Here is a 24,428-nt window from a genome sequence, read left to right as displayed (position 1 = left end):
CATCATTTACATCAACATCTTCTAAATCTGGTAAATCCTGAAATTGATGAACATAGATTAGATACCAATTTTAATAGACATGTTCTATTTGTTTCCATTCTCAATCGACCCTACAGAACCATATATGTCAAATTATACCCTTTTATTCCTTTTTAGGCCATTTTGTCTTTACCCATTTTTTTTTAGGTGTGATGCACATGGAAGGCATTCGGAACCAAACTTTTATTTATTGTTTTATTGAACTTTATTGTTTATTTATTTACAATAGTCACATTATATACCTCAATGAATAAATTATCTTACCTGAAGATAGCCACTAGGTGTTTTATAATCTCCTTCAGTTTCATCATCATCTACAATCAAACAATATTTAGAATATTTCAAACCAATATATCTTTTTTAATGGCAGCAAAAAGGTCAAAAGTTTATTCTCATTTTGGAAATGAACCATTTTAACACTAAAGTCCACTAAAGAGCAAGGTGAAGCAGCCGTTACAATGGCCTACTTCCAGGAGTTCGTGGTATATTTCATTCCCACTCAGTGTTCCAAAGGTAATAAAAGTATTAACATGTCAATAGTTGCGTATTATGAAATCAATGCATTCAATGAGTCAATGTCAGATACCAGATTTGAACAGTGGAATTATCTATCTTACCTTCTACTTCTGTTATTAAGACTTTTGTTCCTTTACTTTCTGTAATAGAAATTAAACATATATATTTTCTCTGAGCTCACAAAAGGTTTCAATTTGAGTGTCGCTCAATGTAAGCTCTCATATTTTTCATCTTTCCTCTGCATGGCAATAGCTTCTGTTGTAATAAAGGTAAATGAAACGGGTTAATCCCACTCTTCTGGAGCACTTGTTACCATTCTTCAAATGAGATTGTTAACTCAGATTACTTTTCAAAGAACATATCTTTGTCATATTATTCGATGCATTTCTTTAACTTTAAAAAAAAAACAAGCTGTTACATACTTGGTTTAGAAAATATGCCCTCTGTCTCTTGATGTGATTGTTTAGTTATAAATGGGATTTCTTCAATACTCTCTGTAGGAACCTCTTTTTCTTCTTTCACAGTGTTTTCAGTTTCATTCTAAACAATACAAAGCAATTAGTATTACTATGGTCTGGGTAACTGAGTGTTGGAATCTTTGCATGGTGTTGCTTCCTTGGTTACCTCAAGCAAATCTGTGGGCATGTAAGCACCATGGCCTTGAATATGTCATATTTCCTCATTATTCCAGTTGATTTAGCTAATAAATGGTTATTGATAATTCAGGAAAGATCTAAAAGATTCCTCCTTAACCCAAGTTGTTATCCTTGTAGTTTTTCTTTCTTTCTTTCACAATGTAAGAAATAAATGGAGATACCTGTTCAGTCTCAGTTGTTTCACCCTCAGTTTTATATTCATAAGTACCATATAACCAGTCTACTGATCCTGGGTCTACTGTTACTCTTTCGTTTATTCCTTCTTTCTTATTCTTTTCATTTAATTCATTCTCTAATGTTGTAGCTTCATTTCTTTGTCTTATTTCAAGAAGAGCTGAATCAAATAACAATAGCAACTTGTGGTTTTTTTGACAAGAAAGTTAGAGAGAATGTCCGTTGGGGACTTTGGTTGAGAGAAATCTAGTGTCACCTATCATACCATTGACAAGTGTTTCAGATAAACTCACAGTTGGTTTAGACTAGTACAGGTTAAATACCTGTGTCATTATTTCCTACACCAATGTTTTAAAGATTAACTTTGTTCTCATAACTCTGCAAGATTGTTATCTACAACTCGATTCAGTTTCATCAATTTTGATAAAACACTTTACTCACCATCAACACTTTCCTGTAATTTCTGTCTTTCTCTACTGACCCATCTTTCTCTTTCAGCTTTCTCTGCTTCTGGTCCTCCAACAAACCTACAGGAATAAAATAGAAATATTTATATTGATTGATATCACATTACATTGATTTATATATATTTATGATACTTATCATAATCAATCCAATATTTCCTATGATTAGCCAAAATTAAACTTTATCACTACGATCTACAAATAAAATCAAATGGCATATTTTCAGGAGAATTTTCTGCCAAATTTAGATATACATGTAATATTATTTCAAATGAGTATTACAAAATATTTGTATCTATATATAAACTGTCTACTTACCAAGCATCAATACAAGCTCTATCTTTAGGAAATACTGGTCTATCATCTAAATACGTCAACTCTTTCTGAAAAAATAAATAAATAATCTTATAAATTCATTTTGTTGATAAAATAATGTAAACTTGTATAAAATCAATTATAAAATTTTTAGGACATTTGTTATCTAAGCTTATATAAAGGAAAAAGTAAAATTTAAAATGTACTTACAAGATTTGCTATGAAAGTTTTTCTGTAGTTTTTAACTTTCTTTATGAAGGGATTTCCCATAAGTGTCAGCACTCTCTGCAATGATAAATATAAACAATAATTTTGAAATTGATTTTGATAGTAATATGAACGTCTTTCAGATGAGTCTACTGTATAGTTTGTTTACTAATAATAATTTGGCTTCCCTAATTTCCTAAACTTGCAATGTATTACTGCTGCACTAAAGGGCAAATCTGATGGTGTCTGTGTTATACCAAGTTGCTGAGTTCTTCATCTGGGAAGGGTGCATATTATTATTATGTTGACAGATATTTTTCCAAATTTACTCAAGGGTTACAAAGAGTGCTCACTTTATTCACAATTATACAATTTATTGAAGAGGACAACACATTTATATACATAGTTTTCACTCACCAGATTTTTCATCTGTTTTAAAGTTTCTAAGATTTCAGGATCATCTATTTTATTATGAGATAAATCTAGAACTCCGAGATTATCACACTGGGCCAGTTCCTCTATATCATCTCTTGTTTTAAGATAATTATGTGATATCTGTAGAGTATGTAATACAGGACAACAGGCTGGAAGGCAATAATTTAGACATGATTAAAGGAACCATGAAACATTTTGAAAAATTAAGATGGCTTGTTACCATTTGAAATTTTTTTGTTAATTTTGATATAAAATGTCCTTTAGATCAAAGTTAAATTTTAGGAGCTCACGTCAGATATGACTGGCAAATACAATCAAATCAATAGTCCTAGAATGTGTCACTTATGTCTAATTAGATCTCCAAATTGTCCATCTACAATCTTGATCTAGAGTCGTTAAGCAAACAAAATTCTTGACAAAAAAGGAAAAAAAAACTGTTTAAGTTGTAAATTATGAGAATGTCTATAGACATATAAAGTAAAAAATATCTACTGTAGTAGTAGGCTACTTACCTAAATTTTCTATTTTAGAAAGTCTGTTATTACAAACATTAAGTGTATCTAATTGCTGTAAGGGTTCTAAGTTTTCTATTTTTTCAATCAGGTTTTGCTGTAAATATAGACATCGCAACTCTTTTTGATTATCTAAATTCTCTATAACTTGAATTCCATTTGTTTCTAGCCATAAACATCTTAAACCTGTATACTCTTCTAAATTCTCTATTTTCATAATTCCTGCAATTAAAATAGAATAAAATAATGATTATCTACAAATGGAATGAAAAAGCCAGAAAAGATTTAAGATGGAATCCCACTCCACCATAACAAATAAGTATAAATCAAGTAGAGCAACCAGAGAAGAATTAAAGAAACCCAAAGTACCAACTCTCATGACTGATTTTCAAGGAAGTCTGGTGACTTTGAATGAAGTCATTTTTCCTTATATTACGAGGTTAGGCCAAGGACTGTTTTGTAGACTGGACCCTTGTGAACCCACAAGTTGTAATACTTGCAAAAATTGGTTGTCTCTTTATTTTTGTTGTCGATATTTGTATCTTACCTTTAAAATGTAGATAAAGAACATCATTTAAATATGGTGTAGAGTACAACTTTAATTTCTTACAATGTTGTTTTAAAAACTGTTTGGTTAGGATACTGAAAATCATAATATAAAATAAAATCTAATGATCAATTTTCTTCTTTTATGTCTACAGTTATACTACTACTACTACTAATATTCTATTCTACTACTGAGCAAACTTTGATTACTGTCAGCAATATAAGATTAAACAAATAAGCTTACCATACAAAAAGCATGTGCTTTGAATAGTCTTTAAGAAGATTTTGCTTAGACGTGACATCAAAGTTGAATCCTTAGTTGAAGATCTGATATTTCAAATCAAATAGGTTGAAAAGATCCTTTTTTGAGCAGTACAAATACATATAAACAACTTAGAATTTCATCTTGACTTACTTTTTCAGTTCAAGTTTGTTGTTTTCAGTCTGTGAGTTATCTGTTTGTTTATTGTCACCAGATCCTCCTTTTTTTTCTTCATTGTCTTCCTTCTTACAATCATCTACTTTCTCTGTTGATACGAAATTATAACATGTTTTCACAGTAAGGTCATTTTATCCCCTATTTTGGGCTTTGACAAGATAATAGAAATAAATGACGATATAGAATTAAATAAGGCTGTTTATTTTCTTATGACCGACAAAAAAATTTACACTTAAAGTACTAGTACTTAAGTACAATAGAATGAACATTTTTTATTGTAATCATATGCCAGATGGCTGTTGATTAAACATTTTATACAATTCTTTTATATTTGATTTTCATGTCACACAAAGTAGATTCTTTAATCAGAATTTGAATCATATAAGGATTTAAGCCTTAGACTACAATAATACTCATGATAGCCATCACTAGCAACATGCTCTCCTTATAATAATTGCTGATAACATTTTACCTCTGAATTTATAAAGGCACCTTACCTTTTAGTGAGTCTACATATTATTTTCAATATGAACTAAGGTTTTGTTTTATTACATGTAGATCAAATCCTATACAAACCTATAGATTCTTTTTCTAATTCTTTTAATATCTCTTCTTTTTTACTTGGGACAGGAATCGTTTCAATAACACTTTCTATAACTAATGTATTAGTTTGAACAGTAGAAGTTGTAGGGGTCTCCTCTTCTGTGATTTCTGTTATTAACGGCATTGTGATCTGAAATAAATTCATTCTCTCCTTCATTTTAACCAAAAAAATATCTTTTTTGCTAGATTATCATATGAAGAAACTATTTACAGGCAAAACAGGTAGACATGGTATTATTTGTGCCTATACAATTTAGTTCTGTCTTTGTCTTTATCAGTTAGCAGTCTTATCTTTACACTTAGTAGACTACCAGCAGATCTACTGAACTAAACAGAGACAAAAGACACTGGGACAGAAGGTTAACAAGTTATGCATGCAACTCTTACACTCAATCATTGATTTGAAAAAGTGCAGCTGCAACCTACTAAAAAACACTGTAAGCGATCTCCCTAATAACATCAAATTTACCTTTCTTGTCTCTTTGGCTGTCGATTCTGAAATAAATGATTACTTGAAAATGTCACAGATTACCCACTTTTTAAGAAAATTTTCTCGAATTCTAGAAAAATCTCCACTAAAATATCTAACAATGTAAACAAATTTTAATGGCGTCCTTCGCTACGGTTGTCACATCCGGTTACCTTAATTTCCTCTAAAGCAAAAGATCGTAACAAGGGAATTAATCCTCCTCTCTGGAGAAAAAAACGAAACTACAGTTAAATTCTCGGTGATCTGCAACAAACATTTTTTGCTCTTGATCTGAATTCTGATGATGCAATTCCAATGCTTTCAAAGTATCGAAATGATAATAATGCCATAGAACTATTAAATAGATAGAGACTTCATCTACATGTATTTCAAATTCTTAAAACCCCTTTAAAGCTCAAGCAATATATTTTATTTTTTATCGCATTTTGCATTATCGATTGATCGATTCTGTACTCGTATCAAGGGAAGCAAATCTTTAACAGTGCCACGACACCAAAACAAAATCAATGAAGCTGACTAAAATGTCTAAGCCTAAAGTCAAAGACGACGAACAAATTCTTCGACAGGTTCGATATGAAGTCACCGAATTGCGAAAATTGGGAGAAGATTGGGGAATGTCTTCTGGGCAGATCAATCAATGCATTAATGAAGCGTTTTGTCAGAAATTGACCAGTGGCAGTAAGATTACTGAAAAAATTGCTAAGAATATCCAAGAAGGAACCAAATGGATAAAGATACGTCTGGTTTTTCGTATTTGGTTGGTCTTCATTATTACCGTTTTTGGATTGGTAACATTGACGAACCATACGGAATACTTTGGCAAAGCTGTAGATAAAATGTTACAACCCTACGGCTATCCTATCTTTAGGGTTGTGAGGTTACTCTCCCTACCTCTACATCACTACAACATCAGCAGTAAGTTATTTGAAAATTAAAAGAGCGGGTGGGGGGGGGGGGTGTCGGAGTCCACATGTCCCCACACTAGAAAAAAATGAAGGAAAGCATAATGAAAGCAAACTTCTTGAGAGAGAGGCCCTAACCCACTGAAGTCCACAGCCCCCCACTATTCTAGTTTTGCCTCTACAATGAGTGAGTGTTAGGCCTATATAGGCTATATGAGGACTGATAATCAATTATCATCATAATTCTAAGATATTAACATTTGATTTATATAGGCTCCCTATTTGTTATTTTCTGAATAATTTCAGGCTATCACAATAGAGAATGTGTCGTGCCGAATCCATATTTCTATGATCAAGAAGATGAATGTTTATGTCAAGGAATAACGAAAGTTCGTGTCACTAAACTCAGGAAAGAAAAGGAATTAGGAAAGGAGTTTTTTGAGATACCTATCCTCTTTAAGGTTAGTAGAACTTTTCCTTGAAAGTAAATCAGTTACATGTCAGGTGTTTCTCAATTTAAAAATCCACTGTTATGACAATTTCTTATTGAAAGAATTTTTGAGAAACAGGGGCTTAAAATGCAGTAGCAGCACCAGCCTACCGAGACTGGGGGTACAAATAGGGGGCAGACTGACTCAATTGGGGGACAACTGCTGAGACTGAATTCAAATTTTGGCTACTCGCTGTGCTGGTGTCATAGTCGTAAGCCTCTCATAGAGTGTCTTTGAGGAAATTTTAGAAAAAATGAATTTTATTGATTTTGGGCATTCTGACACATATTTTGAAGAAAAATTGTATATTTGTTGAAATTAAAGTGGGGGCACAATTGGGGGTGCAAACTTCTTTTCTAGGGAGGCAAATGTACTCCTGTACCCCTACTGGCGCCGCCACTGTCAAAATGTTAAAATTTCTCGAAGAAATTAGGAATATTTGTGTTACTTCAAGAAAACATATGATTTGATGTCTTAGAAATGTTGTACTTTGACTTATAAACAAAGAAAAGTATGCAAATAAGTGATGACTTTGTCCATAGCCAAACTTTGTGCCAAACTTCTTGTCATATATCTTTCTCAGATTGTCCTTATCAAATTTATGTTGTATTTGATAATTTAACAGGGATTACAGAAAGAATTAGTTCCATTCGAAAAAGTTATTAAACTGGTTCAAGATGAGTATGAAATTTTAAAAGATCCATCATTATTAGTGGACTCCAGTGTAGATTGGATCAAAAACATAGGTGATCTTAATGACATAGAGTTAAAAAGTAAGATGAATAAAGAAGAGAATTTTCACGTTGAATGGTATGATTTACTTTCCCATATTAGTGTATAAGAGTTTCAATATCTAAGAAATTTTATTTTGAAAATGAGAATGAGTAAATAAGCTATATCACACCATTTCTGAGAAAAAAAAACATTCTACCTTTCAAACTTGTTGAAAGTGTTTAAATGTTCAACACTGGATTTACTTTGACTGGCAAATAAAAAATACCCTCAACTTTTGATTGGCATTTATAGTTTGTATGCATTTGTGGGAGCTACAGGCCTGTATGGAAGAGTACAATAGAAGTTTGAGGGGAGTGAAATAGATGACTGACACATTACAATCAGATTTGTTGATAAAATTTGTACAAGCAAAACAGTTCCAGTTACCAAAAATCCTGTCCAAAACGTGATAAAATCAGGAGCAATAATTGTTTATTAATAGACTCCCCAAACGAGAAGTACCATCAGGTGTTTCATAGAGTGAGCATGGTCTGCTTAATATTACAACTGTACACAACTACCTTTAAATCTTGACTTATCTGTATTTTAGGAATAGTAGAAGGATGTCAACAAGTCAGACTCTACGTACCTTGTTCCCACGCCCTGTCATCTATCCCAAGAAAATTGAGGTCGTCATAACAAGAAGTCTATATGTAGCAGGGCCACATGCTGATGGCATTCTCCTGGTTGGTATATAGATCATGAAAATATAGATATACCAATAGGCCAGACCAATTCATTATCTTGTTTTACCGATTTTTTCTTACAGATAACTGTGGAATGCACATTCATGACATACTTAATATTCATGACATACTTAATATTCATAACATTACATCACATACTCATAACACAAATGTGAAGGCAAAGGCCCTAAGGTATTATTAGCTACTTTGGTGATAGTGGCATCATTAGATGCTTAGAATCACAGATGTCAGACTGAAAATTGGAAGCAAACCAATTGATGCAAGTTGTACCCAATATACAAAAAAAGCTTGCTTCAGTCTGTTTACCATTATGTTAAATTCTACTTACAGACTGAAAATCAAGCTGCTGATTTATTCTATATACAAGGATGGGGAACACGAACTGTAGTATTTACTCCCAGAAAGACTTGTGAAGATGTCTGTGACTCATTCAGTGTGAAAACAGAGCCAGGCGATGTCTGTAAGTATCTCAAATAAACTGTCAATATCTGAAATCATTGTCAAATATTTTCATAAAGGTTGGCCAACAAGAATGTAATATAAAAATGGCATCTTTGAGAAAGTAAAAGTCATCTATGTAAACTAATACTGTTTCTTACCTTTGTCCTGTTTATAGAATGAAGACTGTAATATATTTATGATTTTTTATGCTCACAAAATTTTATTGAGTCAGTAATGTTTTGGTCTCAATCTTTACGGTTTTCTACTGTAGTTATACTTCTTGCAACAGATCCCTAGTAAAAGTGCTGCCTGATAAATTCAGATGTCGAAAAAAAGTTTTGTATCATTATTTAAAATGAAATGTCTCAATGATTTAACCAAACATAATTTGAATATTATTATGTTTCAGTGATGTTTGCGAATTCATGGGATGTTAAACTGTTACCAAATGAAGAAGGAATTAGTGTATCATTTATGGGAGGTGTTGCTTAAAACATCAACTCGCATCACACTGGAAGATACAGCGATCTTAATAAAACAATGAACAGATGATTGTCTTTTATTTAATCTTTTACAAACTAGCAACCCTAGCTACCAGCCATCATATTCTTTTACTAGAAACATTGTACGACATTATCTAACATGATGTGATAAATATGGTACACTGTTGTTAAAAGATCATGACTGGCAATATATGATGTATACCCGAAAGGCCTATGAAGCAGCTATTACCAAATGAAGTTAGGTTGATGTTATATGCTTTAAGTTATATAGACTTGGAGTTCAGCGCTCTTTATTTCAAAGGAAGTCCTATTTTGACTCCCCTCCCCCACCCCACCCCTCACATTGTGGAGAATGTATGAGGGATCTTAAAAGATGGGATATCTCTACTATCTAAGTAAACCAAATGTCTCTTGTTTCTTGCCAAATTAACTCAGTTGTTCATTGTGTTGCAATTCCTCTATAATAGCATAATAATGTACATTAAATATGATACATCAGATTTTATCTAAGTATGCTAAGGTGTGGCAAGCCAACAAGCCTATGAAGAAAATAATAATGTGAAATGTATCTGTTTCTGAATGATACCCTTAACAGCTCTTCTAACAATTATAATATGCACATCCCCAAAAATTATAAATTGACTTATGCTAATACACTATACATTCAGCAAGCAATCATCAACGGGTCTAATTGTTCAGCAACGGATCACTTTTACATTATCAATCAAAGGGACGAAACTCTGACATATTTAGTGGGAGGAAATGTAAAAATGACTAAAATGGAAAAATAAGATAAAATCTGAATCCAACTTTCTGTGCAGTGGTGGAATTTAGTAGTTTTTCTAGAGGAAAACGGTATGATCATGACATTTCAATCAAATTGCTCTTAGAAAATGTATCATAATAGGACTACGAAATATAAAGTGGTGTCTCTGAAATGTCAAACTTGACAAGAACTAGAATTTCCACAGCCTTCTTCCAGATGTCACTTTTTGAATCAGCCCTCATATCCAGTTAAAGTTTTTATAAACAAATCAATCTATATCAATTTATAGGGCATGCAATTGAAATTAAATGTCCCATTGGCATCTTTGGCCTACCACTTTTATCCAACCACAGAGCAGTGTCAAATGTTTATTTAGTACCGTACAAGTATTTTAATCTAAGTAGGCCTATGGTGCCATGTAATTTCAGTCTAACTAGAGTAGAGCATAAAAGTCAAGTAGGTTATATTAAAGCTCCATTTCATTTAATTCATTTCAATCAAAATGTTATAGGCCTACTAATAACCTATCAGTATGTAGTTAAAGACATTTGTTATATATTCTTAATCTTTTTGTATAGTAGATTAAGAAGTCAAGATGACATCAATATTAGATCAGTATGAAGCAGAATCAGCTAGAAATGCCAGTGGGGGTAGTTTTTCTAGTTTACCCTCCTATCAAGAACCGGTAAGAAATATCTCATCATTTAGATTTATATATAAAGATATGATCAGTTTTATAATTTTGTAAATTTTGCTAAACGTTACATCAATATATTTTGTAACAATAACAGTCAGTAAATTTTCTTCAGTTATGGTACTAGTCGCAATTCTCTCAAATGTAGAAAATATTTTTTCCTTCAAGTTTGAGTTTGTGATCAGAACATTCAACATTCATTGAAATCATGTTCATTATAATATGTTAGTACCAGTATATATTATTTTCCTCTAGATTGGTTCTGGATTTATTGATGCCCGGTTCACAGAAGAACAACCTATATTTACCAAGAAGAAAGTTAATTTTAAGTAAGTGAAAGCTTGTGGTGCATAATTTCTAACAGACAATAAACTCAGAGATTTCTATGGCTTCCATTTGCATCATTCCAATTTTCCTTCATTGGGGTTTTTGTAATTAAAGAAACCATCTATGACTTTATTGTCGCAAAAGTTTATATAATGTCAATAATGATATATTAAAACAGAGATTGTATTGGTGACGTCATAAAATCCTTAGTAGATTTGAACAGACATCTGACTGAATTAAAAAAATTCAATGATGCAAATCAATTCTATCAAAGACAATGTCCCTAAAACACACAAAAAGTGTAGAAAACTTTTGCACTGTCCCTTGAAAACAGAAACAAAGTAACAGAACTTTAACTAAATTAAGAGTACTGAGTTTTACCAGTGCCAAAAGCAAAAAGAGTGGTATTTGAAGCTATACATATGTCCACTTGTAGGCTAAATTGCTAGTGACTAGCCTGATTCTGTTGTAATAGAAAAGAAAAGTTATTTACATCTGTAATTTCAGACCACCAGATCAGCTAACCCATCTGGTAGTGAGTAATAATTTTCTAGTAATGGCTATGAACAGTAATATATTATTACGATTAGATTTAGAACATCCTGAACAACCTGACGGTAAGTAAGTCTTTAATTCAGCCGACTTCGTTTGACATGCAAAGCTGGATATTCTATGCCAGTTGTCTATTTGACACCCCCAATTATTGAAGTAATCCAAAAATGCAGCCACACAGTCAGTATGAAATGTTTAATTGGTAGAGCCCATTCATAGAATTAGGGCCATGATAGGCCTTCATTTAAATTGTGCCTTGAGTTGGCAAGTTAACTTAACAATTTATTTGGATTACACATAGCTACTAATGTTTAATGTAAACTGTAAAGCCAGTCACTCTACTGATAGACAAGATTGTTTACAAAAACCTTTGTCATTGTCTATTTTAGAGGTTGAATTACCTAAAGCAGTAGAAGATAAAGTCCATAAGATTTTTCTGGACCCAACTGGACGTCATATGATAATAAGTATGGTGTCTACAGAATGTTATTATTTATCTAGAAACAGTAAGAAACCTAAATCTATACATAAATTAAAGGTAGGTGTAATCTAAGTTGAAGGTTAATTTTACTCTTTAGTGATATTGTTCTTTCTCTTTACCTTTTCTAAGACCATAATTTTAACTTTTTTTAAAAAAGAATTAAAAATGACACTAATTAGTTCAATTAATGGGTCACTTCTAGGGTCATCATATAGAGAGTGTAGGATGGAACTGGCAGAATGCTAATGATAATACAACTAGTGCAATATTAATAGGTACCAGTAAAGGTTAGTACATATTAGTAAGTTTATTTCATTAGTAATACTTTATGAATCATTACAGTTATATTGTAAAGTGAAAAGTATTAATACACAACTATTGGTGTAATGACGGTTTCATTGACAGGGGGATGATCTGAGCGTCTGGCATCCCTTTACAGATTTTTGAGGACATTAGTCATGGTGAGGTGTCAGGGGGGCTTCCACTTGAGAATTTTCTTATCTAGGAAGACAGAGAATGCATCTAACTTGATTTTGGAAGTGAAAGTAGAAGGTTTAATATGTCATGTGATATACATGTATTTTATATTGTAGGTATAATATTTGAAACTGAGTTAACATCACATGAGGACAGTAAATTTTTCCAAGGCTCATTGGATCAGTATTTAAAACAGGTAGGTCATATAGACATTTTAGATTTTTAAGATTATATACTTTGAAGAATGTGGAATCTTGTACTTAAAAAAAAAATTAGCATTATTGAAAATAGAGAAGGATGATATTGAATTATATTTTGTACAGGGATTCTTTAAAGGGATATAGCCTTCTAAATGTTTCTTAATAAAGCTGATAGAGGTGAAGGAAATTCAAACCAGAAATTCGATAAGGTGCCATATGCAGTCTTATTGCAAGATATTAAGGATATGTCTTCATTGTAATTAACGCCCTAGCAGAGCAGTGAGGTTTTGATTACATGAAAACTGGGCCTTTAATTCACATTCTAAATGCTAGGAATATCTGAAATTGATCTCTATCAGCTGTATAATAGAATAAGATGGCTATATCCCTTTAACTGTCAATATATATATATAAGTATAATTTGTTAGTTAAAGCTAGCCTGTAGACCACATGAGGTGAGTGGTAGCATGAATAGCATGAAAATTTGTTGTTTTCATACAAACACATACAGTCGTACATTGTCATCATTCTGTCATTTAGTGCTGGATGTTGTCAATCATGTGAGAATATGATACATATCACGCTACTGTAGCTTCATTTACGTCTTGAATGGAATATCTCATATATATGGACAGCGTTTAGTTATATGTGTATACATGTTTATCTAGAAGGCTTGGTATCGTCAAGTATAGATGTAAGATAATGTGATACAATACATGTATCGTGACATGTTGTATCACAATGTATTGATTAACAGATATTACTTTCTTCAGTCTCAGAGAGGAGAGTTGGTAAATAAAACCCAGAGCTTGAAGCAGATAATAACATCAACATAAATTGCCAATAACATCATAGCTATCTCAATGTTGTCTTTCTTCTACATTGACGGCTTTGTCTTCCAGAACAGCTGTTGTCATTTGTATCTTGAATGTTATACATTTATGTGTCATATTATTTTTATCATATTTTTTTTGTACTATGTGCCTCTCATTTGATGATCGCTTTTGTCTTTTAAATTATTCCATTATATTCAAAACAGATATTTATAGTTCTATTGTTGTCTGTGCATGTTCTATATGACTTTACGATAGAAAATCACAGAATTACTAATGTGGTTGATTTCACACTACTTCATTTCCCAGATCAAAACATGCTTTATAAGACTAGTTCTTGACAATAAAACCATGAGAGAGAAATTGGAGTCGTACCATTCCCATTTGGTTTGTATATATCAGTGTATGATCAGTGACTATATATAGCCTCTCTTGATTACTTAATGAAAATTGTAATGTTTATTATTTGTAGTTATTTAATATTGGTAAAGATAATGCTGTATGTATAACTAGTCTACAGTTTGATAGAATACCAGGACCTACTATGAATGATTATAAATATTATATACTGGCCACAACTCCAGGGTGAGTTCTTCAAACAAATTTTAAAGATTATGATGTCATATCTTACCTTAGCTAAAGTAAAGCTCTTGACAATCCTTTAATATTATTAGGTGGAAGAGATTAGAATCTAACATTTGGTCAACTCGAAGATGTCTAGTATACATACAATCAAAGTATCAATGGGTTTTGATCTTTTTGTTCAATTTTCAGTCGACTCTATCAGTTTATAGGAAATGTAGCTACGTCTGCTGAACCTCCCATGTTTTATTCTCTTTTTCACCAATATGAAACAGGATCAGGTAAGTTATGGCTAAATTTCATAAATTTTCCTTTTGTAATATTATTAACAAGGGAAATAACCCTTTAACTTTTCCTCTAAAGAATTTAAACATCTACTAGACTATCAAATGAAAACCATGATAGTAACATATTTGTTGCACATTTCATATCTCCTTCATTGCACACTGCATGGTGGTGTGTCATTGCTATTGCCTAGAATATACCAACTTATTTCTTATTTATTTCTGACAGAACATGTACAGTTTATAGAATTACCTGGTGATTTTGGTTATAGTGAACTACATTTATATTTCCCTAAATTCAGACAACCTGCACAAACATTCGCCTGGATGACAGGTAAGACATATTGTAATCAGGGCTGTGGATTTACCTGCATCTGCCAGCCATGCCTGGTGGGAGCTCCCCAACCTGTTTTTTCGACAGTCTCTAAGGGACATATAAGGGAGTCATGTTATGCATTTGCTTCCTACCTTTGAGTTTCTATTTTATTCTGGCATGGATTGGAAAGCACCACCAGTTTCTTTCAGATGGGGCAATACTTTCTTCAACAGTTAAAAGGCACAAAAGAGTTGGACAATTTGTGACTATTGCACACTGCATGGCTTTTCCTGATCACCTCAGCCCATTCAAGAACAATTATAAGCCTTTATGTCTAGGCAATTGTGACTAGTTATATCAAATGTTTCTATTTGTCTAGGTCCTGGAGTTTATTATGGTAGTATAGACACTACTGGTAGTGCTGGAGCTAACTCAGTTTTATCAAATACTAAACTTATACCGTACCCTTTAAACTTTACAAATTTGATTTTAGTCTTGTTTGTCTGTGACTTCATTTGAATTGAAATGAGACTATTAGTCTGGTAGAGTCAAGATATTTTAAATTGTATTGAAATTCAACTTGAATTCTTGTGATCAGTCTCTCCAAAACACTGTTGGCATTGTGAAACCTGACATTGTTTATACCACACAATTGGTCTTTGGATTTCATGAGAAAATATCAATTCCTAAATTATTTATAAACATTAAGAATGATATAAAGCTCAATATAGATCAATTGTCTAAGCTTATCACCTTAACTACAATTTAGATATCCTAAAGACAAAGTAGATATAGGAAAACCTGTTTCCATGGTGATGACAGAATTCCATGTCTTAATATTATTTGCCGACAGGTAAGAATGCTCAGGATATATGGTATTTTGGGGATGGAATAGACTAAAAATTACGAAACAACAGCCTAACGAGCAACATATGTATGGGCATTTCTATATTTCCACACAGTACTTATTTGATGATGCATTAATTCCGTCATTTATTCTGCACTAAAACTAGCTAAATAACAACCTTATAAACAATGATTCTTTCATCATTTCATGTATACATACATTCATTATTTCATTTATTTATTCCAGATTAAAAGCTGTGTGTACATTAAATGAACAAACAATTTATGATGATTTATTTGTGAATGAGGTAACTATTTCTTTCCATTATAACTCTCATTAATAGGTCTTTAGGTATTGTTGTCATCTCTCTGCCATGTTTCATTGATTGTTCTAGTGAAGGAAGTTAAATACATAGTCTGAACACTTTGGTTCGAACACTTTTACTATAACAAGTCTTAAATAAGCTCTTGTACATTAGCTATGAAAAAAATATCATCATTTATTACTTTTTGCTACAGTCTTCCAGTGTGTTTCTAAATCAAATTTGAAATTTGATATGAGCTCTGGTTAGTTAAAAAAAACTGACATCTTTGACAGACAGAAAAATCAGTGTCTAAATCTAGTAATTTGTTCATTCACAATATAGCAAATGCAATATATCACACAGAAAGTATATTTTAATATCATGTATTTCTGTATTGGTGTATATTATAGAGATTTGGTAAAGTATTAGGTATATGTAAAGATCCTATACGAGGTACAATATGGACCTATACCACTAATTCTGTATTTAAATATAGAATCACACATGAAGATAGGTTAGTTATCTTTCTTTTTGTCTTGTGTCATTTGTTTCTGTCATAATCCTCAACAAGGATACAAATCAGAGAGATCAATATTGTGGCAGTGGAATAGATGAATTGGTAGAGAGTTGGATCATCTGCTAGTCGATTAGGTGCCATGGGTTCAATTCCTCATCAAGGTAAGAGTCTGATGCTATTGCCAGTGCTTCTCAGAGTCATCCTGGTACAGGCTGTACACATTTTATACCTGTTCTTCGGTCTGTTTGTAAGCACAACGACTTCTTGACCACAAAGATCCACTGTACTCAAAAGATAATTGAATGATGAAATGAATGATGAAACTGAAGTCCAGTGTTAAAATATAACTATACTATATTATTATTATAGAGATGTGTGGCAGATGTATCTAGAAAAAGAAGATTTTGAATCTGCTAAAGAATATTGTCAGGTAAGGGCTATTTATTCTGTCATCGAAATAGTATAGTTTAACATTGTTTTTTTCAAATATCAAAAACTCATTTAGTTTATTCCACAATAATCATTGTATTTTAGTAAATTTGCTCCAACTGAGTTTATCATCTCAGCATACTTTCTTAGAGTACACATAGCTAATATTGTTTACATGGTAATTTTTTTTATTCTGTAATTTTTCTAGGACAACCCATCTCAGTTAAATCAAGTATTAACCAAACAAGCCCAGTTTCTCTTCAATAAAAACAGGTAGGTTGTTTTAATATGGTGGAAAGGGATGATAGTTAGTTTGTGCTATTGAATCAGAAGATTTGTTGCCTTGTCCATCTATGAAGTGTGCTATCTGCCGCGTCCGGGCCATATGTTTTGGTTGGAAAGATAGACCAAATGTGCCTATGTTGTCTTGATATCAGAGCAAGTATGTGAGATAACTATTTAATGCAATTCAGCTTAGGTATATCTTTGTTTATAAGATTGCATAGACATTTTATAGCTCCAGCCAGCCATGACTGGCACATACAGTCAAATTCAGAAATTCCAGGAGGGAATTAGAACACTAAGAAACTTTCATTTCTGCTCAGTTTAATGAAGTGGATTATTTTTGTTACATTCTACACTATCTAAAAATGGTTATATTTAAAAATATGGTTTTCCTTTTAGATATGAAGAGAGTGCTGCCTTGTATGCCATTACCCAGAATTCCTTTGAAGAAATTGCTTTAAAATTTATTCGTCTTCCCCAGAAAGAGGCTTTAAAAACATTTGTAATGAAAAAATTGACATCTTTGAGAAACCAGGTATGTGTTTAAACAACCATTTTTGTATCCAGTAACTTATTCTGACAACAATTCCCTGCCCCCAATACTAATTCATTTTACAATCATTTCCTTAAAATTGAGCTTTAATATAACATGTTGTGTTGATAATATTCTAGGATAAAACTCAGATGACAATGTTAGTAACCTGGTTAATAGAATTATATTTAAATCAACTGGGAGAACTGAAAGAACAGAATCAGGATGAGTCAGAAGAATTTAATGAAATCCAGGATGATTTCAGATCTTTTCTAGGTCAATTGAAGGTCAAGGTGAGTATAATCTAGGTTCTATATTTACCTCCCGAAAGTGAGAATAGCAATGGAGAACTGTAAAACTCATATTATGTGAATGAAAGAATTAAAAAATTGTAATTTATTTTGATTTCTAGGAGTGTTTAAGTGATAATCGAGGTGTTGTGTATGATCTTATAGCAAGTCATGGTGATGTAGAGGATATGGTCTTCTTTGCTGTTCTTATGAAAGGTAAGCAGTGTATTCATTTTGGTACATGGATGGTTCATTTGGCTTGAGTTTTTGCTGTTACATAAACATGTCTTAAAGATGTACCTGCTTATTAAGTTCAATTTCTTCTATCAGAGAGAAGGTATCTATTTTACTTTCAGACAATCTGATTAAAGTGCAAATCTGAATGTTTTGCTTGGTGTTTTTTATCTGGCTATTACACTAGTCATTCATGATCTCACAAATATTTATGCATCTCCTGTTCTTGATTGTTTAAAAATGAACCAATCAAATGCTCAGGTCAAGTTTTGTTTGTTACAGGGCCATTGAAACTATCATAATTTCTGATATTTTATTGTAGATTATGAGAGAGTTATTTCCCATCATTTACAACATGAAAATTACAAACGAGCTTTAGAAGTGCTGGTTGAAAAACAGGTCAGTATTTAAAATGTTGAAATCTTCATGGCCTAGGTGATATGTAAACAATATGAAACAGTATGAAACACTCACAGTTCAAAAGAAAGAAACAACCAACCATTTTTTACATTGATAACAACTCTCTTGATTACTTTTTACGAAGGGAGCCTGAAGGTCCAGGGTTCAATCCCGGCATAGGTCGAGATAGTACCTTCGGATTTTTTAACCCAGTTTCCCTATGTCAAGATTCCTACACTTTAATTGACTTGACTTAATTGAGCTACAGTCTGTCCTCGTATTCAATTTAAACACTGGTAGACAACGACTCTCATAGGCGGCAGATAATATATCTATCCTTCTATTCTATTTTCTAGAATGATGTAGATCTATATTATAAGTTTTCACCAATACTAATGCAGTATACACCTGGAGAGACGGTCAACGCTTGGATTAAACAGGGGAGACAACTAGATCCTAAACAATTAATACCAGCTCTCGTACAGTATGATCAGGAGAAATATAAAGAACAGGTATTGTTTATTCTCACTAGATTACGAGTCTAAAATGGCATTTCATCTTTTCTATCACCTGATTTCATTTTAAACAATTATATTCATGGAAATAACAGAAAAAACCACATATATTGCAGGGCAATGAAGCTATAAGATATCTTGAATATTGTGTACAACAGTTAGATAATAAAGATACAGCTATACATAATTATCTCGTGTCCCTGTACGCTAAAATACAACCTGATAATTTAATGTTATATCTTCAACTACAGGGAGAGGTGAGAATAATAATAATAATAATAATGATGATAATGTCAACATTTTTTGGAAATGTAGTAATGAATTAGTTTAATACAAGTAATTTAGAATTGAGTCTAATAATTAAAGGACTTATTAGAACAGATAAACTAGTCTGAAGCGCAATCCAAGTTAGAATAAGGCTAAGGTGATCTGGGTGGATATTAGATACATAATTTAAAAAAAGGGCACAAAAGTTTGGTTGTTGTTTTGAAAAAGAGGGAATTAGCTGAAATCATCAGAAAAAGACAGTTGTGAGGTCAAAGCTAATTTTCTGAAATACCTGAGAGATCACATAGTTCACATTGTCTATGCAGTGTTATATGAAATTGGTCTTGTTTCATCTTACATTTTCTGCAAACCTCCATGTTTATTTTTTTTTAATCTATATTCTAGAATCCGGACATGATTTGTTATGATGTAAAATATGCTCTAAGATTATGTACTGAATCTAAACATACTAAAGCCTGTGTTTATGTCTACTCTATAATGGGATTATATGAAGAAGCTGTAGATATGGCTCTTTCAGTAAGTAGGACAAGAGTTATAGCCCTTGATCGAACAATATGAACATGAGGGACTAATAAAATCATAGCAAAGAATAAACATAAAAACCGAGTAAATCTTGGTTAACAATCTTCCTCTTTCTTGTCTGTGGTTGTGAGCATGGAATAAAAAAAAATACCTATCATATCAGACATGATCGGCAAATTCAGTCAATATCAGAAACCCTCTATATTACAGGTAGATGTAGAATTAGCTAAATCAATGGCAGACAAGCCTGATGAAGATGATTATGAAATCAGAAAAAAACTATGGCTCAGAATAGGTAACTTGTGTTTCATAAACTTACATCATCACATGAAAGAAAACTTGACAAAATTTGTCTGAATTTGATATTTTCATTAACAATGCTTTACAAATGATAACTATCATCATGTACAACTGTCATCATGTACAACTATCATCATGTACAACTGTCATCATGTACAACTATCATGTACAACTATCATCATGTACAACTGTCATCATGTACAACTATCATGTACAACTATCATCATGTACAACTATCATGTACAAATATCATCATGTACAACTATCATCATGTACAACTATCATCATGTACAACTATCATCATGTACAACTATCATGTACAACTATCATGTACAACTATCAAAATGTACAACTATCATAATGTACAACTACTATATAATGTACAACTATTATGATGTACAACTATCACAATGTACAACTATCATGATGTACATTGTCATTTATAGCAAGACATGTAGTAGAAGAAGAAAAAGATGTAAAAAGAGCTATGGAGTTTCTGCATGATTGTGATTTACTAAAGATAGAAGATATTTTACCTTTCTTCCCTGATTTTGTTACTATTGATCATTTTAAGGTAATGTGATATTATTATACTTCCATTTACTAATTTCAATCCTCAGTTAAAGTTGACATAATGCCTCTCTGCAATGAAGATAAAGAGAGCCTATGAAGATGCATCTTATAACAGTCACCCGGATAAGATAGGTCTAGGAAGGGTCAGCGATGAACATTATAAAGATTTCTCTAATGTTAGAAATCAGAGTATAATAATGCCATAGTGCTGCCTAAAAGGCACATTGCATGACTTTTCCATCACTAGCCCAAGTAGATGCTGAAAGGTGGAACTTACTTATATTTGAAGAACAGTCATGTCAACAGTTTAATTATATGTTTTAGGAAGCCATTATCACCTCACTACAAGAATATAATCAACATATAGACTCTCTAAAAGAGGAGATGGAAGAAGCCACTCAAAGTGCTGAAGAAATCAGAAAAGAAATACAGAGTTTTAGGAATAAGTAAGATTTCCCTTTTTCTTCCCTGTCAATCATCTAAATAAATTCAAGGAATCTGATTGGTTTATACTGCTACAGTAATTAGTGACCGGGCAGACTGGTGGGTCAGAGGCCTTACGACTCTGATTACAAAAAAGTTATGTTTTTTTAGATCCTCGAATTTTTAAAATATATAATAGACTAAATCAGATAAGTAAATTCAGTATTAAAGGAAGGGTGAGGAAACTACATAACTGAGAGGTAGTGTTGGGAAGTATCCCAAAGAAACATAATGAACAGATGTCCTGGAGCTGCTCAGTCAGCATAAATTACATATTAAGGTGCAGAAAAGTTAAAAGTAAAGGAACTTGTTTCATTGTATTTCAGATATGCATTTGTAAAAGCAGAAGATAAATGTTCAGCTTGTAATTATCCTCTGATGGTGCGAGCCTTTTATTTGTTTCCATGCCAACATAAATTCCATATGGATTGTTTAATAGCTGAGGTAAGGTTATTGTTATTCAGAGAGTATGTATTCTTATTTGGGCTCTGGTTTAGGATATTGGGTACAGGTACATCTTATTCCATTGCCAAATTATTCTTACAATTCTTTGAGGATAGGCACAGTTGGAATAAGGTCATTTAATTGGTTTAATCAAACAAAAGTGGTCATTAGTTTTACTCTCAGTTGCTGTGTGAAAGTCTGGTGCCATGAACTGGTCATCTTTCTTCATTATTCCAGTCAACTTTATGCATATGGATAATCCAGGAAAGATCAATGCCAAGTTGCTTTGCCAAGGACCAGCTGATGAAAGGATCTTCATGAACCTAAATTTATAATGTTAAACAAATGGTTGGGTTTTTTTCAAGTTTTTTTACTAACAAAGAAATGTGTATTGCTAAACCTTGGATTGAATGACCTCTATTAAAGGTGCTGCCAAGTTTACCGAGTTCTAAGAAAGGTCAAGTTGATGCTTTACAACGTAAATTAGCTGAAAGAGATGATTCTAGATTACGCAAACCAAGCACCAATACAAAACAATCAGATTTAGAAACCAAGGTAATTATAAATACATTAAAGTCTAATGAGTTATTATAACTTCCTAAACGATCTTATAAACATAACAATATGGCAATGAAGGAAGACAAAATGGCGGATCCTCAACATCAATTCGCGGCATTTTCGAATGAAAATAAATAGTTTATAAAATCTTTAATCTATGACTTTTTGGTTCCCAGCCTTATAGATCTGTTAAATGTTTTCACCACCTTCTGGAACCCATTTATAAAATGTTAAAGGGAAGCTATATTGTGAAGATAATCCCATTCTGGATTACCTGCTGATTATGGAATATTGGGTACTCCTATTGTGGTGTCTATACCCTAGAATGTATATAAGTTTGTCATAGACCTAATGACCAAAGGTAGGCTCAAAGAGTAAAGAACCTGTATCATGTTTATAATTTTGATATTGTGTTTGATATTTTTCAGAACCAGTTAGATAATCTGGTAGCATCAGAATGTATTTTCTGTGGAGACTTCATGATCAGGTATGAGTTTTATTTTCCCTTTTCTTTAAATTTCCTGATATGATTGTGCAGTTAAACAAATTTTCAGTTCATTGACACATATATTCTGTTTTGTGCTTCTCAATATTTGTTAATAATCTCTGATTCAATAAAACTGTATGTTTATAATATAGACTCTATAATCATATTGTATTATGTTTTATGATATAGGTGTATAGATAAATCCTTTATAGAAGATGATGAATGGATAACAGCAGAGCAGGAATGGGAATAAACTCTTCAATATTAGAGTCCAATAAAACAGAGCTTCAGATTTAAAAATTACATCTTTGGACAAATAGCTCTTGAAGGCCATAGTTCACTATCTTACTTCCGAAGATAACTTGCATATATTTAAGGTTTAAATCGACCTTTGAAACAGTGCTGTACATTTAAATATTTCATTGGTGGACAACTTGCTCTTAATGTTCGTAGTTCACCATTTTACTTCTGAAGACTATTAACATATATTCCAAGCTAACCCAATTCAACCTCTTAAAATTGTGAACCATGGCATTCAAATTTGAAATGTTCACCAGTTTACATACTCCGAGCATATTCGATCAATTTTTTATGTCAATTGCAAAGAGCCCAGCATTTTATCTTCATCATAGGATGTGACTGGAAAATACATCCATTGTTATTGTCATATATTATTATTATTATTATTATTATTTATATTCATTCCAATATGGAGAAGTTATATAATTATGATGTACAGAATTATTAAACTATATAAATTCTATGATCTCGATATGTTTTGTTTTCTCAGAAATTATATGTCTCTTATATGAAGAATAAGAACCCCAACTGACCATGTTCTGACCTAAATCTTGCTGAAGTTTGAGTCAGCAGTGTTCTTAGGTAAAGAATTGACTCGTAATTGCTTGATCTTCCAATATTATGGTGTCTGCGTTATGGTAACTTTTTTTTACTGGAGGGTAAGGACGGGTGCGTGTAATATTCGAAATTATACGGTATCTAGTCACATAAATGGACGTGTGACAGAAAATTGAAATAATGCAAATAGATACACATTCAGTGCAACCCGATTATAATCCCTTTAAAGGTTTTCTTTCACCAAAGAACATGTGTATTTCCTAACCATTATAAATAGTTTTATAAACTTATGAATGACAAGAAAGAAGAATGCTGAAATATTTGTTTATCAAGTCGATGGTCTATATTGAGTCCAATTTGTAATCCTTATCACGACTTGGTATGGTATTCTAATGGTGGAATTTTCTAGCCTATTTATTAGATGAATAGACATTTTCTCACCCCTAAAAGTAAGACCTACACAGGAGTAGAACGCATGGCTTTTTTTCAATTGACTATTGAATTTTCTTTATTCCAAAACTTTTGATTCCGAAACATTCAACAACTCATAAAATACCCTGGCTCTTTCTAAGCTATATTTATATCACTATCACGATCACATAATGACACTGTATATATAGCATATTATTTCGAATGCAGGTTTCGACACATTTCATATGAACCCCATGAGAACATTTTGACTTAACTTATATTGTATACGACGAATTGTACATCTAGTTATTTTCCAAAAAAAAAAGAATCCTGCCGAGATTTAAAATTTAAATACTCATATCTGTTGAATTGTATAGCTGGCTTTCGGAAGCTCTGGCCGTGGAAAAATATGTTTTCTTTTCCTGT

The 24,428-nt window shown here is 32.1% G+C and overlaps 3 protein-coding genes across 3 annotated transcripts; 2 read left to right on the top strand and 1 right to left on the bottom strand.

The window, feature by feature from the left end:
* Positions 1–1,818: 1,818 nt before the first annotated feature.
* LOTGIDRAFT_115136 (hypothetical protein) lies at positions 1,819–3,971 on the bottom strand (the record flags this gene model as incomplete). Its single annotated transcript, XM_009053643.1, has 6 exons — positions 1,819–1,912; positions 2,168–2,232; positions 2,375–2,449; positions 2,789–2,955; positions 3,319–3,540; positions 3,866–3,971. 6 exons carry the CDS (start codon positions 3,969–3,971, stop codon positions 1,819–1,821), a joined length of 729 nt encoding a protein of 242 aa, XP_009051891.1.
* A 1,946-nt stretch (positions 3,972–5,917) lies between these two features.
* LOTGIDRAFT_231492 (hypothetical protein) lies at positions 5,918–9,263 on the top strand (the record flags this gene model as incomplete). Its single annotated transcript, XM_009053642.1, has 6 exons — positions 5,918–6,311; positions 6,605–6,759; positions 7,415–7,599; positions 8,114–8,249; positions 8,601–8,730; positions 9,121–9,263. The coding sequence occupies 6 exons, from the start codon at positions 5,918–5,920 to the stop codon at positions 9,201–9,203; spliced, it is 1,083 nt and encodes a 360-aa protein (XP_009051890.1). The 3' UTR covers positions 9,204–9,263.
* A 684-nt stretch (positions 9,264–9,947) lies between these two features.
* On the top strand, positions 9,948–23,496 carry LOTGIDRAFT_214111 (hypothetical protein). Its single transcript, XM_009053641.1, has 30 exons — positions 9,948–10,069; positions 10,562–10,665; positions 10,930–11,003; positions 11,509–11,618; positions 11,943–12,091; positions 12,237–12,321; positions 12,628–12,707; positions 14,017–14,129; positions 14,319–14,407; positions 14,640–14,744; positions 15,106–15,187; positions 15,496–15,579; positions 15,820–15,880; positions 16,288–16,391; positions 16,764–16,824; positions 17,032–17,096; positions 17,508–17,643; positions 17,781–17,933; positions 18,053–18,146; positions 18,487–18,563; positions 18,920–19,075; positions 19,195–19,335; positions 19,751–19,882; positions 20,099–20,183; positions 20,635–20,762; positions 21,086–21,207; positions 21,571–21,688; positions 22,115–22,243; positions 22,675–22,733; positions 22,923–23,496. The coding sequence occupies exons 2-30, from the start codon at positions 10,576–10,578 to the stop codon at positions 22,984–22,986; spliced, it is 2,946 nt and encodes a 981-aa protein (XP_009051889.1). The 5' UTR covers positions 9,948–10,069; positions 10,562–10,575; the 3' UTR covers positions 22,987–23,496.
* Positions 23,497–24,428: the final 932 nt, after the last annotated feature.

Source organism: Lottia gigantea (assembly GCF_000327385.1).
Source record: "Lottia gigantea unplaced genomic scaffold LOTGIsca_20, whole genome shotgun sequence".
Taxonomy (NCBI): Eukaryota; Metazoa; Mollusca; class Gastropoda; family Lottiidae; genus Lottia; species Lottia gigantea.
The sequence above is the reverse complement of the archived record's forward strand: the minus strand, read 5'-3'. Positions and strand labels throughout refer to the sequence as shown.